This window comes from Ahaetulla prasina, chromosome 1, assembly GCF_028640845.1.
Source record: "Ahaetulla prasina isolate Xishuangbanna chromosome 1, ASM2864084v1, whole genome shotgun sequence".
In the NCBI taxonomy this organism is placed as follows: Eukaryota; Metazoa; Chordata; class Lepidosauria; order Squamata; family Colubridae; genus Ahaetulla; species Ahaetulla prasina.
The window spans coordinates 85,771,293-85,787,102 of record NC_080539.1 but is presented as its reverse complement, the minus strand read 5'-3'; the positions used below and the strand labels follow the sequence as shown (position 1 = coordinate 85,787,102).

At 38.2% G+C, this 15,810-nt stretch overlaps 1 protein-coding gene across 11 annotated transcripts in view; it reads right to left on the bottom strand.

The window, feature by feature from the left end:
• Positions 1-6,108: 6,108 nt before the first annotated feature.
• TRIM67 (tripartite motif containing 67) overlaps positions 6,109-15,810 on the bottom strand; it is a 33,024-nt gene continuing 23,322 nt past the window's right edge. For 4 of the 11 annotated variants that reach the window (XM_058163811.1, XM_058163810.1, XM_058163814.1 and 1 more), the window contains 5 exons: positions 14,323-14,468; positions 13,177-13,315; positions 10,848-11,151; positions 8,546-8,708; positions 6,109-6,198 (listed from right to left, as the gene is read on the bottom strand). In XM_058163811.1, the coding sequence (XP_058019794.1) occupies positions 6,133-6,198; positions 8,546-8,708; positions 10,848-11,151; positions 13,177-13,315; positions 14,323-14,468 (818 nt within the window). In that variant the 3' untranslated portion in view covers positions 6,109-6,132. Of the gene's footprint in view, positions 6,199-8,545; positions 8,709-10,847; positions 11,152-13,156; positions 13,316-14,322; positions 14,481-15,810 lie in introns of those variants that run through there. The other 7 variants (XM_058163815.1, XM_058163816.1, XM_058163817.1 and 4 more) reach the window with 5 other exon arrangements.

The window sequence follows — 15,810 nt, the reverse complement described above, 5'->3', positions numbered from 1 at the left end:
CCCAGCTGAAATTGGCGATTGGGAGCCCGTTTTCACTGGCAGAGGCATTGCAAGCTGATCCTTTGATGTTTCCAGGGTGGCCCTGTGGGCCAGATCTAAGCACCTTGAAGGCCAGATCTGGCCCATGGGCCTTGAGTTTGAAACCCATGACCTACAAAAATAGGTTTTTTAGTGATTCAGCTTACAATGCTAAAGTTGAATTGAATTCCACACATCTCTCCAAAGGTTTACATTAATGAAATTGTGGAAGAGGTACTTGTCTCGAATATTAATGTAAGAATACTAAGTATGCTATACTAAGTATGTTGTTAAACATAAGAAAGGAGATATAGATCATGGGGGAGCTTTATAACATGAGAAAATAGCATGGCCAACTGACCACATACATGCATGCATTTTATTTTGGTGGATGGGTGGATATCATCCCTGAACCAAATATCTAATAGGACAAGACTTGCCAAACTTCTTGTAACAACATTTTTCATTTCTGCATGGTTTTGAACCTCACACTTGCAAAATACAGCTTCAGCATTTTATCTGCTATGACAAAGTCTTACTCATATACTTCTTCAATAACCATCCAACTGCTTGGGTTCTACAAAGTCACATGAAAAAGATCAAAAGAAAAAAGTTAAAAAGAGGGAAAGCAGCATACTTCTATGGTAGTAGTAGCTATGGGATATAGTATCTGGATGTGTTTCCCTGGTAAGATCTAGAGCAGGGGTCTCCAAAGCTGACTGGAGTATTCGGGGAGTTGAAGTCCTCCAGGCTTAAAGTTGCCAAGGTTGGAAGCCCCTGCTCTAGAGAAACAAAGTACAGACTCATAGAAGTAAACATAAAACAACTGATATTGAGTCCAAGCCTGCCCAGTCTACTACCATAATTCCTCCCTACTCACACAGCTGGATGAATTTGAAGGTGGCAATCTTACTGAATTTATTTATTCATTTTCAGATGACATTCAAGGGAGGAGACTTGTAAAATATCCTTATAAGAGATCTGGACTCATAATTAACATTTTGCATGAATATTTGCCCTTCCTGGCATTATTAGGTTAAGAAAAGTAATTCCATAACCAAATGAATAATCAAAACAACAAAAATATGTTCTTGTTTTGTTCATAAGATCTCTGGATGGTCTGTGCCTATCAAACAGATGGCCCAAATTCATTCAGGGGATATTAGTTTTGTTCATTGATATATCTGAGCTTGTTACTAATGCTTACTGGAACACATGGGAAATACATAAAGCAGAGCTTTATCTTTATTAAAAAAAAATAGGACATCAAACTTCATTTATTTTGCCAGAATAACTTAGCCCATCTTTGTAAACTATATTCCTAGTCTATTTCATTAGTGACAAATATTTTGTAGAGGTAAAACAGACTTATTTTTACCTGGCTCCATTTAGATCTCTTACCCTATTACAAGTTGCTTTGACTTTATTTTTTTAAATGTAATTTATTCAATTTAATTTGGCCACCTACTCCAGAAGACTCTGGGTGACTTGACTTGCAAAAAAAAAACAAATAAATCAATTAACACCCTCACCCCACCCCCTCAAAAAAACAACAACACCAGGCAGTCTGGACTAAAACAATAAAGCAAAAAACATAATTCCCTCCCCCAATTTGTTTTTGGCATTACTGTACTATATACATTGACTTTCCACTGAAATAATGAGGGATTTAAAAAAAAAGATATGGAGAGAAAAATCCACCAGACCTTGAAGAACAGCTGATTTATTCCTCTTTAATAGTTTCTTTTTTCACCACTTTTATGGTTTTGCAACACGTCCTGAATGTGTATATATGTATTAACTGATTAGGGCAGTAATCACTATTAGTTTTTTGTAAACAAAAAACAAACCTGTATTACTTTGTGTATGTACCACATGATACTAATTGGTTTAAGAGAAAAAAACCTTTAAAGTTTTATTAGCTACATAAATCAGCTATTTCCTATTCTGCTGAAAGATATCTGAATATAGCTGGGAGAGGTAGATTCAATAAAAACATCAACAATCGTAATTGAGATTTGTATAATGTTTCAAGCATTCAAGGTAACATGCATTATAACCTGATAATGCATGTTAATCACAGGCTGCTTTGTTCTAACTACTCTGTTTTAAGGATTTCTTCCTATGTTGTTTTAGAGCCATCTAAGATTACGGTAGTTCTCCTCTACACAATATAAAATAAGAATGAGTCAACTGATATTTGAAAGCAGCATATCATCAGAGAATTGCTATATGTCATTGTGTGATCATACATACAGCGTCTGCGAAGTTGTTAGTAAAATGGTCCTTGGATAAAAAGATGTCTCAGAATTTCTCCCACTGGATTCTCTCTTTGAATCATCATGAGAGAAAACACAGAAATGGATGCTTCATTTGTTTCTGAACAAGAACGGAGAATGCCGATATCTAAGGTTTGCATTTTCATCTGTTTTTTTCATTACCTCCAAGGAAAACATAGTGCAAGTACACACAACATAAAGTTATATTAAAAAAACATATACCAAAACCTAAACATAAAAATTCTACAGTAGGATTATAAAAATGATTGATAAGGATTCAGATTGCTGGGCATTGATTGAAGAAAAATTCATAATGTTTCAAAAGAATTTGGCTTTACCCCCAAATAAGGAATGTTAATTGCTTATTGATATCTAGCATAACAAGCCATACCATGCTAAACTGTAATATTCTACTAATTACTACTAAATCCACCAGTGATTTTGAAGCATTTTTATTATATCTGATCACCATAATAAGATTATGGTAAGTGTGTGTGTGTACAGGTGCACACGCATATAAACCGGCAACAGCTTAACCAGGGAATTCATGGTTTGTTCAACAAGCTAAAGATGCCTGGATTCATATAATGCATTTAGCTAAGCCACATTATGGCTTAGTGCAATGAAAGATTTGGGGTTCATAGAGGCAGAATGGATTCCCTGCCTACAGAAAAGTACGGTACTTCAATTATCACTGTTCCTCCTACCAAGCCTAGGTTTATACAAGGCATGTTCACAGTGAACAAGGTCCATAATATGTAAAGTTGTTGAGGTAGGCCTGAAGCTGACTCTACTAAATATTAATAATTTTAAAATCCTGGACAAAGATAGGGCACATTTTAAGCATGAAAGAAATCAGAGCGCTGTCATTTGCTACTTTAAATGTCTCATCATATCAATATTTAATAATTAACAAAACAGTCAGAGAAGCATTTCTGTACTTTACAAGAAAGTACCTCCAGCCAATGCAAGATAGATGAATTTGAATATTCTTTCCTGCAATAGAAAGCATTTTCCCTAAAAGAATTTTGAAATTAAAAGGGAAAAAATCATTCCAATTTCATTTGCTCTTCCCCATATAAAAATTATCTTTGTCTAGTGTTTCTTGATTTATTGGAAACAAGCTGGAAAAAAAAATACAGATATTGTATAATTATCTTGATATCCTCCCTCTTTTTATACTGTATAATCCTTTTCTAAGTACTTATCACTGCCAAAGCAATTCCCCAAGATATAGGCAGAAGGAATGTTTGAATTTCAACTGCCAGCTTTTATATTATGGAAGAATTTTGATTAATTCACATAAAAAGCATTCTAACAGCTTTATGGCACCTAGCCTTCAGAACCTATTGCTGATGTACGTATGATGATCATAAAGTCACAAGTAGATCATATAACAGCCTCCACCTCAAAATGAAGAAACACAGACATAACTTCAGCACATGGACTTAATTAAGAATAACGATTAGGAGCCAAATACAGCATGTAGAACTTTGATGACCTGCCTAATTACTTTAATTCTGAAAGCTGATCTAGATGCGCTGAAACACTTCCAACTTTATCATAGGTTGTCATAGCAACACAACCTCAAATGTCATATGGTGAGACCTGCCCCATTATTAAAATTTCAGACAAGACAGAGCTTTTGATTTGGACTTTAAAAAGTTATTGGGTTCAAATCAATTAAGTAGAATCCTCCTATGCCGTAATTTGGGCTGTACCACTCAGGTGCAGGTAAGAAAATGATTCTCTAGAGAGAATATTCCTTATATGCAGTTTATGAAACAGCAGCTCAGGAAAAAGGTTCTATCTAGACCAACTGTTTAATTGATCCTGCTGGCTTTCTGTGTATGAGGAATATATTTTGTGGGGAAGCATTCTTTAGGGTTGTTTTGCCCTAACAAAATAGTACAAATTTCAAAGAGTACAAATTCAGCCATCTAAAGCTTCTTCATACTTGAACTTGATGCACTGTTTGACAAATTAGGGTGTGCACTTGTATCTTAATAATGAGAAACAGCATTATTTGAAGGATAATTATTAATAAGCTAATAGGATCCATGAACTTGTTAATTTCCAAATTGGGAAACCAAACCAATTAATGAAAACCCTGACTTTTCTTTGCTTTAACTGAGGATGAACAGGGAACTCTAGTTTAATATAAACCAGAAATTGTGCACTGATCAGCCTGTGCTAATTTCTCATTTCTGCTAGGAAAGGTATTTCAAACCAGATCAGAGAGAGAAAAGGATTTGATTTTTCCTCCTCATGCTGCTGGCTTGCTAAAATCCACTACAAAAATTCATTTGGCTGGCATAAGGAAAAGCTAAGAAATATTTAAACACATGTTTAACTTTTAACTTAATACTGTTGAATACAGAGCTAAAGCAAACGTAAAATTTTCTATTTGATTAAGTGCTGTTCATTTCTGAACTTTAAGTATATTCCCAATAACTGCTTTGGTCGTAGCTCCTGGGAGAAATAATTAAAATTGGCAAGTTTAGAATGAAATAATTGGTTAATCGGTGAAAAGGCTAAGATACCTGTTAGGGATGTATTAACAACTTCCAACTTGTTTCCAGAAAGAAGAGATTAGTTACCCTTGATCACATCTTAACCTTGCAAGTGTAAGATTTGCATCCACAAAGACTAGTAAAAGTATACAGGAGTACAAGCTGAAGTTGCTTTTGCCAGATGAATTCAAATGGAATAATGACAACAAGGTGGAAAACGTGAGTATAGAATTCATCAAAACATTAATGTGTCATCTTTGTATAGATATGGATTCCGAGCTTCCTTTGCTTCATATCCCTATATATGAATGGATCTTTGGTTTCTTCTAAACATCTGCTCTGTCTAAAAATTATGTGATTACAATATGGCACTCAAAGTCAGCGCAAAGTCAACACGCACAAATACAGCAGCACAGGATGAACTTTGTGTTGAAGGTAGAGTAACCAGAACAGATATTCAAAGAAAAAGCTACAATGATCTGTATTAAACATTTGGAGATTTGCAGTACTGTATATATTGCGTTAGAAATTTAATCCTTACAGTAGAAGGAATGATAATAATGCTACTGAACCCAATCTATTTTATTCTGCTATGCCAGAATCTTTGGAATAAAAGTGATCTAGATATCACTTAATCCAAACATCTGCACAAGGACAGCAGCCTCTACCATACTGAAACTCCTTCAAGCAATTAGGCCATAAAGGATATAGCTATAATCCTCTATGTCAATATAGCATAGCCACAGATCAGGATCAAGCAAAACGTGCCCAGAACAAATGTGATCCAGAGAAGATTAAAGATGATTAATTCCCACTATAATCAACAGCATTTGTATACTGTTGATTTCTCTCTCTTTTTGCTACGAAAACAGAATCGATGTGTGAAAAGAAAATGAAACTTTAGCGTTCACTTGTGTGATTATCTTTAGAGGGGGGATGGTAAGCTTTCACACAAGGATAAAGCCAAAAATGCACAGGCAGTTTGGTGGTATAAGCACTCTTGAAACAATATAAAAGTTTAAAAGGCATGTAGAACCAAGAAGGAAATCACTGAGTTATTTAAACAGGGGTATTTACAGGATAGGTTAAAATAAAGTCAAGACGGCATCTGGGAACGGTGGATTTGAAACCCACTCCTTTTTATGTGTATAATGCAGGTAAAAAAAAAGTGGGTCACAGAGGCCATCTTGGCTGTTTTAATCTCCCCGCAAACACCCCTAAATCTAACTATCATTAGTTTGATTTCAACTATGAGTGTGTTATTTTAAAACTGATCATTTAGAAAGATTATAAAATCTAGCTGAGATATAAGTAGCAGGACCTCAGTTGCTTGGCAGCTTTGGTGGTCTTACAGTCTGAGGTACCTCCAGACCTGTGTGTAGAGTCACCTGCAAGAGGAAAAAAAAAACAAGTCCTTAGAACTAAAAATATATACACAAAGTAGGGGATTATTAGCTATGGCAGGTTTTGCAGGAACCCATTGAAATGGAATGTTTTTCTAGGACTTTAGAGCATAAAATATGGACGTAACCTTCCCAGCATCCACTAAATCATGGTTCAGGGTACATGGTGTGTGTGTGTGTGTGTGTGTGTGTGTATGAAGGGTAGCACATGGTCAGTGATGGGTTTCAAAAAATTTTGCTACCAGTTCAATGGGTGTGGCTAGGTGGGTGGCATGTGACTGAGTGGGCATGGCCAAATTGACATCACTCACGCCCACTCAGTCACATGACACCCCCCACCTAGCCATGCCCACAGGAAAAGGTAGGAATTTTTTTGGAATTTCCACCTATCTATCCCCGCCCTCCCTTCGCCAGTTGCCCCCGTTTTCCCTCCTTTGGTGGCCCCGGCCCTAGCCCCACTTCTTCCTCCACCACCGCCTCTTTGTTTGGGCTGCTTGCCTTCCGTGGCAACTGGCCCAGAGTCTGGAAGGCAAGCTAATTGGAGTTTTCGGTGACCCCCAGCAAGCCACCACTGCTGGAAAGCAGCTGGCAAAGAGGTGGCAGCTGGCCGCAGGCCGCCAAAAACTACCAGAGGTCGCAGAAAAAGCTGCTGCTGCTTTGCACATGTGCAACCCATTGCAAGGCAATGGGATGCATGAGCACGAAGAACATGGCGGCTATGAACATGGCGGGCAGAGCATGTGGCAACTGGGGAACTGGTTCGGGGGCATAGCCAGCCGGCCATCGCTACCAGTTCAGCGTCCTTGGCCAAATTTCCACCAATGGTTTGCGCAAATTGGTGAGAACCGGCTGAATACCACCTCTGCACATGGCATAGAGGGACTGGAAGAGAATGTGCAGATGGGGAAACCTACCCAAGCGACTTGTGTTCTTCCCTGATGGCTTCCCCACTGACTTTCTTAGGGAAGTCAACAGGGAAGTTTATAAATGGTGTTCACATGATTGCAGGACACTGCAATCAGTCACAAGTGTGAATATACACACACACACACTAACTGGATCCCTGTGCTTTGCTATGAAACTATGTGATCAGGCTTGATAAATCGATACTTACAGCTTGAAAATTAATGAATAGTTACCATCGGCCTCTCCTCTCCCCTTCTGTCTCTCAAGCTTGCCCCACAGAAGCCTGTCCTATGCTATCCCATTCTCTCCAGAGTTATTTTCAAGTTGGGAGGGGGATTAAAACATCTAACTAATTAGCATCAGAGCGTGTTATAATAATATAACAAATATTAATGATCTGATGGTCATTTCAGAAAATCCTTTCTTAGTGAGCACCTAGAAGCCAAGAGAAACATATGTGCCAAATTTCAAGTTTGTAGGCTTTACGGTTCTGGAGATTTTGTGATTAATGTGTGAGTAGTTTTTGCATATATATACTTGCCTAGAACAAGCTAAATCCAGGAACTTTAGGAAATTTCTGGAAGTTTGGCATTTAGACAAATCAGTAATGAATAGGCACTTTAAGATGAATATTTACACATCATTCAAAAGAGACAATTTAAAAAATAAAGCTAAGAAGAAACAAAAAGTCCAGAATGCATCATCTCCAGCAACCAATATTCAGATAAGCAGAGATTAATACCACACAAACAATCAAGCAGAAAACAATACCTTAAGGCAGGGTTGGCGAACCTTTTCGGCACCGAGTGCCGAAACGGGAGCTCTCACATTGGGGGGAGCACCAGAAACTGAAAGAGCAGCTCCCTCGTGTGCACGTGCAGGAACACTAGAATCCAGAAGACCAGTTCCCCAGCGCGAATGTGTGCGCCAGGAAGCTGGGCTTCCAGTTTCCAACGTCTACATGCACGCCAGTCACCTGGTCACCTGGTTTTCTAGCTGAAAGTCAGCTTCCCAGTGGGCACATGTGCTCCAGGAAGCTTGTCTTCCAGTTTACAGCACTCCTGCACGCACAAAGACCAGCTGGCCAGCATGCATGTGCGCGCCAGTACTTGGAAGAGCAACAGGCGACGGCTGGTGTGCCCAGAGAGATAGCTCTGTGTGCCACTTCCGGCACACATGCCATAGGTTCACCATCACGGCCTTAAGGTATTACCCACAGAGAAAACTACATTCCCACCAACATTGGCAGGCAAGCCACCATATATCAGTAGGGAGTAATCCCCATACTCACTGGCATTGATGATGTTCTCTAGTTGGGTAATGTCTGCAATCAGGTTCAGAGGGCAACAAGGGCACCACACAGTGCAATTTATTCAACTATTACCGTACTTTGAACTGACCTAATCCAATAGAAGAAAATTTTTACCTGAACATTTCGGTTGAGACTTAATGCAGGCATGAAAACACCCTCCACATTCTCAAATGCTGGAGGGCCCTGCTGCTGCCCATTTATGTAAAACGTTAAGGAGTGCTTGTTGAGGTCCAGAAGAATACCGACAGTTGCACCTTTTGAAATGCCTCCTTCTGTCCTAAAAAACAAAGAGACAATAATGGCGTTAACAACATCAGACTCTGCCGTATTTTAATTTTCTTAATGCAGGAATGTCTTAGAAAAGGGCAAGACGCTAAGTAACTCATCACTGGGTCTCTGCTGGGCTTCAGATTAGATTCCAAAAATGTAATTTAGAGTGCATAGGAAAGAATTTGCCTATGTGTGTAGAACCTGTTTGTACCTGTTTAAAGCAGTTATGTCTTTTCTCAGGATATGTGGTAGCTACACAGTGCAGACAAAAGATCCCTAGAAAAGCAGCAGCTGCTTTAAAAAGTTGCCAATAAATACTATTGATTTATTTGCCTGACTCTAGGAAAAAAAATTAATCAGAATAAAAGAATGGAAACAATGACTTCTAAAAGACACAGTGTAGACTACAAAACTATACCCAAGAAGATCAGGAGAAGGGGAAAAGTTCATCCCTTACTACCTACCGACCCTTTCTTTTGCATTGGCAGAATATTATGTTGAAAGATTACTTTTAACATAAATAACCACAGTTTAGGGAACAGTTCAGTTATGCAAGTTTAGTGAAAATGTACAACTGAATAGTGATAGAAAAATAATAGAAAATTAACTAATAGCAATCTTTTACTCATTGCCTGAAAAAGTTGGCCAGGAGTTTGCTATCCAGATAGGGCAGCTGTAGCCAAATGAAATGCAAATTTATAAGTTTTTTTTAATAATATGTATGCTACATTGTTTATTATCCAATTATACCAAGGTAAAACATATACAGGTAGTCTGTGACTTACAACAGTTCATTACAACAGTTACAACAGTTGTAACTTACAACTGTTACAACTTACAACAGTTCAACAGACTGTTCAAAGTTATAATGGCACTGAAAAAAGTGACTTATGACCATTTTCACACTTACGACTGTTGTCGCATTCCCATGGTCACATGATCAAAATTCAGAGGCTTGGCACCTGACTCATATTTATGACAGTTGCAGTGTCCTGGGATTATGTGATCACCTTTTGACAAACAAAGTCATTGGGGAAGCCACATTCACTTAAAAATGCTGTTACTAAATTAACAGCTGGAGTGATTCACTTAACAAGTGTGGCAAGAAAGGTCATAAAATGGGGTAAAATTCACTTAACAAACATCTCACTTAGCAACATAAATTTTGGGATCAATTGTGGTCCTACATCAAGGACTACCGATATTGTCTAAAACAGATTACAAACGAATCATACAGAATCCAGTAGGTTGAAGGCAAGGATCTGCAATATTGAGGAGAAATACTAACTTACAACTTACACGGTTGCTGTAAAGTTTACAATTAGGTAAGGGAACACTTTCATTCAGTATTTTTAATCAACAGACATGCTTATTAATTCCTTATTTCTTCCATTTACATAAATGATCATTAAGCCCTCCCTATTATAATGATAAACAGTTCACTGTTACTTTACTGGCTTATATTTTAAAACAACTCTGAATAGATTTGAGAAAATTCCATATAGTAGTTTAGTACAGATTCATGGCCACATCTGGATTCAGGTCAATACACAGAAGCCATAGAAGTGACTAAGGTCAATTGTTATTTGTTATCCTAAAATCACCGGTTATGGAGGGCGGGGGAGTTGGAGGAGGTTTCAGTATATATTCTGCTTTAAATTCTTGGAAGCAAAGCAGAAGCCAACGAGGAAATGAATGAATCATTTGATTCAAAATAGGAGACAGATTCAGAAGCAGGCTAGCCAACTTCATTTTGGATATAATATATCTATCTATTTTTTAAAAGAACAGTAAGGAAAGAGAGATGGCGCAAAGCTAACACTCTGATTGATTTAGCAGACTCCATTTAAATGCCTTTTTGCTATTTTGCCTCTTCAGTCGTTTGCATTATAAGTGATGGGAGCAGGCCCAGGTTAAAACCAAGAATCTGCTAAATGCCATATCATATTTGATCCATAAGCCTCATGCTGACAAATGTCAAAACACTTATGTACGGTAACACAGATTTATGAGCAATGTCAGCAGGAATTGGGATGTATGATAAATGTTTCTGAAATGATGGGGTGGCAGGACGTTCACTGCACAGCTCTTGAAGAGCAAGAAGAAAACCTAGTTTAAGTCAGAAAGCAGCTTCTTGAATGCTTACCGATTAGTGTGGGAGTTGCAATGCATGAACCAACTGCGATTGTTGTCAACATACATAGCCCAGGCTTTGTCATCCTTCCCCAGCATCATGTCCTTGACCACATTGATTCTAGCAACCCCAAAGGCTGGATCCGGATGGTTATCGTAACGGTCCACATGCAGCTCCCAGTAGTGGACTCCCTTTGAGAAAGCTGCAGTGCCCAGAACCACACGATCATCATAGCTACTGCAGGTAGCAGTCTGGTTGTCATTTGAAAGGACTATGTCTCTATGGGCTGAACAAGGATCAAATGTAAACCAAGCCACTATTAAAAAAGAAAAGAAAAGAGATGGAGTATATTAGAACAGTGCAACAACTAACTGAATTGTGATGAAGAGTAGCACTGTATTAATAAATGAAGACCGTTTATGATTCAGGATACAGGTCTTTCAAATCTAGGAACTGCTATAGGTAGTTCGCCTTAATCAACTTTTTAAAGTTTTGAGATTATTACGACATAGCCAATGCCATAAGATGAAAAAAAATATGATAACATGCATGGTCAAGTGGTTCAAAAATGTAGGGATTATGAATTAGTGATATAATTTATAGACAGTAATCAGCTGCATGATCTTATTAAAAACATGATCTCAAAGTTCTACATGCTCTCTCTATAATAAAGGTAAAGGTAAAAGTTCCCCTCGCACATATGTGCTAGTCGTTCCCTACTCTAGGGGGTGGTGCTCATCTCCATTTCAAAGCTGAAGAGCCAGCGCTGCCTGAAGACATCTCCATGGTCATGTGGCTGGCATGACTAAATGCCAAAGGTGCACAGAACGCTGTTACCTTCCCACCAAAGGTGGTCCCTATTTTTCTACTTGCATTTTTTTGTATGCTTTCAAACGGCTAGGTTGGCAGAAGCTGGGACAAGTTATGGGAGCTCACCCTGTTACATGGCACTAGGGATTCGAACCGCTGAACTGCCGACCTTTCGATCGACAAGCTCAGTATCTTAGCCATGGTTTCCTCCAAATTTGTGGAACTTCAATCCCATAATCCTCCTAGCCATTCTGTCTGCTGGCCAGAGTCAACATCTAAGAGACTATAGAATTCCATGTTTAGAAAAGATCCGCTATATTTTATGAGAAAGCCTCTTTTTAGCAATATCTACACACCTAATGAAAAAATGAATTATGGATGCAGCAATTAATATTTTAGTGTGATTCTCATCAAACCAAGATGTGCAATATACTGTAAATAATACATACAAATATTTATGTGTGGAGACCAAACATTATCTTACACAGTGCCAATTTACTCCTACTAAGAATATAGACATAAATTACTTCTTTATTTGTAGGTAGGTTTGCTACAAAAATCTACTATTTTCTGTAGACTTTTAAAGAAAGGATCTTGGAAAACAAATGTTTTTTTCCCTCCTAATCTAATCTCGTAATGTTAATGTAAGAAAGAAAAGAAGAGAGAGAAAAGTTTTATGATTCATGAAGGTTAAGTATCATTAATCAATATTAATTTTAAGTTTAATTATATGGAACTGAAGCTTAAATTCACATGCATATTTTATAAGACGTTATGGAAAATAATTTCCTTGCAGTGAGTTGAAAGGTAATTAAATTCTGCAATTTCTCACTGGAATAAAATGGAGGTAGGAATTTCAGATACACTGAAGCTCAACGAGGATCATTATTATCAGTCATATTAATTAACTTTAAAAAAATCTGCAGTTCTTGTAGAATGCCTGCCTGCCTCTATCTATCTATCTATCTATCTATCTATCTATCTATCTATCTATCTATCTATCTATCTATCTACCTATCTATCTTTCTATCTATCATCTGTCTTCTGTCTATCATCATCATCATCCATCTACCTACTCAGAATCCATCAGAAAAGCTAGCATATTCTGAAATCTTTCAAGACTTGACAGATTCTGCCATGGAAAGTGCCAAAACCACTTGTGCATTGTGATATATGCATTATCCCAAAATGAATCAAACTTGTTCAGATGGAACTGAATTCTATCTGAAAGGGAATTCTCCCAAAAGTTATGAGAAAAGGGAATTATTTTTGATCCTGAAATATTCTGGAACCCAACAAAATCTAGAAAATCTAGTATATTCTAATTGTATAGGTCGATGTTCAAGATGGAAACATACATATGTTAAAGAGAGTTGGTGTTAAATGATTTGGATATTTATTCCTCACTCAATTTCAGAAGCCTGATCTAAAAATTCATAACTACTTTTGTAGGAAATACAGTTCAGTTCAACTGATTTCAAATATAAAGAAATTTTAGGAAGGGAAAGTATCTATTCTTTTAAAGACTCACCGTCAGAAGTTTGTAAAACAACCGTCTTGCTATAAGGGCCTACCCCGGATGAATTAAAAGCTTTCACTCTTGCATTGTAGGTACTATTGAAATGAAGACCATCAATTGTACACAAGGTTTCCTTGCCCACATATACTTCCTAAACAACAGCAACAACAGAAGATACAAATGTGACTTTCAATTGCTTTTGGACAATTATCACTGTGACACATAGTAACATGAACACAAATTAAGAAGAAATGACACGAAAAAGTTATGCATAATTGGAAAAAGCTTGAAGAGTATGATTTCATTAATTTTAAAAGCAATTTTTTTTAAGAGTTATTGGTGTCTGGCTAGATGCAGTAAGGGCTGTCAAAGTATAGCCAAATAGTTCTAAGTTGTCCAAGCCCAAAATTTCAAGCCTGGTGGCATAAGGGATTCTGTTGTGAGCAGAGGAGTGGCGCTGTCTTCTCATGAAATGTTGTGAGCAGAGGAGTGGAGTACTCTTCTCATGAAAGACCTCTGGACTCGCTCAATTGTATTTATGTCCGATATGCAGGGCGGGTTCCAGGTAGACAAGCTGTATTCGAGAATTGATCTAGCAAAGATTTTGTATGCCCTAGTTTGCAGTATAATATTACCAGAGAAGAAGCTTTCTCAATATTAGGTTGACAACTCTTAATGCCTTTTTGGCAATGCTGTTACAGTGAGCTCTGGCGCTTAGATCGTTTGAGATGAGTACTCCAAGGTCCTTGACAGAGTGAGGGTCGTTTACAAGGTCGTATCTGCCCAGCTTGTATTTGGTGTTCTGATATTTTTTTTTTGCCAATGTGTATGACCGAATATTTGTTGGTTGAGATTTGGAGTTGCCAATTGTTTGACCATTCTGGCATATTGTCAAGGTCACTTTGTAGGGAGAAAATGAAAAGGCTCCAGCAGCATGCACAAAAACCATAGCAGTTGCATTGGCCAAGACCTGCAGAGGGACCCTTTAATTTAGGATCCTCCCTTCTTCCCTTCAGATCTTGTTTGGATCTTCCTTGACTGCAAAAGGAGGAAGCATTGGGCTCCCATTTCTGATACTAAGCTTGCCCATCATACGGCAAGCACACCAGCATTTGCCCAAGAACGCCAGACATAAATATAAGAGGAACGAAAACTCACTCGAAACTGGCCACCATCTCCATCATCAAGCTCCAAGATGTATCCCTCCACTGGGTTGTGGCTAAAGGGCGGCATCCGCCAGGCAAGTGTCACACTGTTGTTTCGAGTACAGCATTTCTCCAGCTGCAGGAGTGGCACTGGGGGTACTGAAAGAGGAACTGAGCACAGATTAGTGCAACTCTGCCCTTACCTTTCGGGCTGGGCATAAAGTGAGCCACACAACATTCACATCACAAGAAAATCACAACCGGCCCTCTTAGACCACCCAACTTGCAGCCTGAGTTCTGAAATGGCAATCCTGACACCCACAACCTCATCATGACTACCTCAAAATTGCCCTCAAACTAATGTGGAAAGAACTGAGCAATCAAACATTGAGAAAGTTACCATCGTGCCATCTTGCAAACTTCATCTCGGCATAGGATGACTCAGCTAGCTCAGTGTTTCTTGACAACTTTAAGGTGTGTGGATTTCAATTCGCTGAGGTGGAATACTGGGAGGTGACATCCACACATCTAAAAATGGTCAAGGGTGAGAAACATTGAGCTAGACAATAGTTTTGGTTTACGTTCAGTGCTGTTCTTTAAGTAGTCAACCTGTCAGTGGATTTATGGGGCCTGTGAATGGGAGCTATATTTCTCGAGAAGCCGCTCTGCAATGCAGCCCAATGCAATTTGCCTAGTCAGGATGCAGAAGCAATATGATTGGCACTCTGCGCCATATCAAAGCCTTGTACAGCAGTTGCGGGACTCAGAAGAGGCTTCCTGGACTTTCCCCTATGTTTTCTATGGGCAAGCGAGGGCCTTTGTTTGATCATTTGGAAAATCCATAGAGCAACTCCTGTGATGGAAAGCTTCTTCCTGCAAAAGGTCCATTGCTTGGTTGCATTTTTAAAGCTTCTTGAAAATTGCAAAGGTGCAATGAGCTGCTAAAAATTTGAAATCTCTTGTTTCACCCTATGGGCCCATTGTGTCAGGTAATCTCTCTATGAACTCATATTAAAATTCTTCTCCCTGTGCACTAAATTTTAATGAATTTCCCTTTTCCCAGTATCAGGTTCCCTGCAATAGCTATTAGGCTTTTAAAAAGTGAAAGGAAAAAAGAACAGTAACACACTTAACATCATTTTTAGTAAATCATTGCAAGCACATTAATTCCCGAGGCTACTAACTGTTGTAAAATGAATTGCTGCTCCATATGATCTATGTCACATAGTATTGTTAGAAGTGGATGATGGTTCTGAGATCATAAGAGTTGTTCTTAAGCATACATACAAATGGCTTTTCTTCGATTTTGTCCTGACATTTAATTTTGTTTAAGGCTGAAACTGCTATATATTATTAGCACACTTCACTTCCTACTTTTTCTATTCACCTACATTTCTCAGTGCCAAAGCAATTTTAATAGGTCTCTTTATCATATACCTCTTCCTTTGTTAATATTCTTGGAACCTTCTATAAAGCTATGCACAACTCTGCAACTAACCGA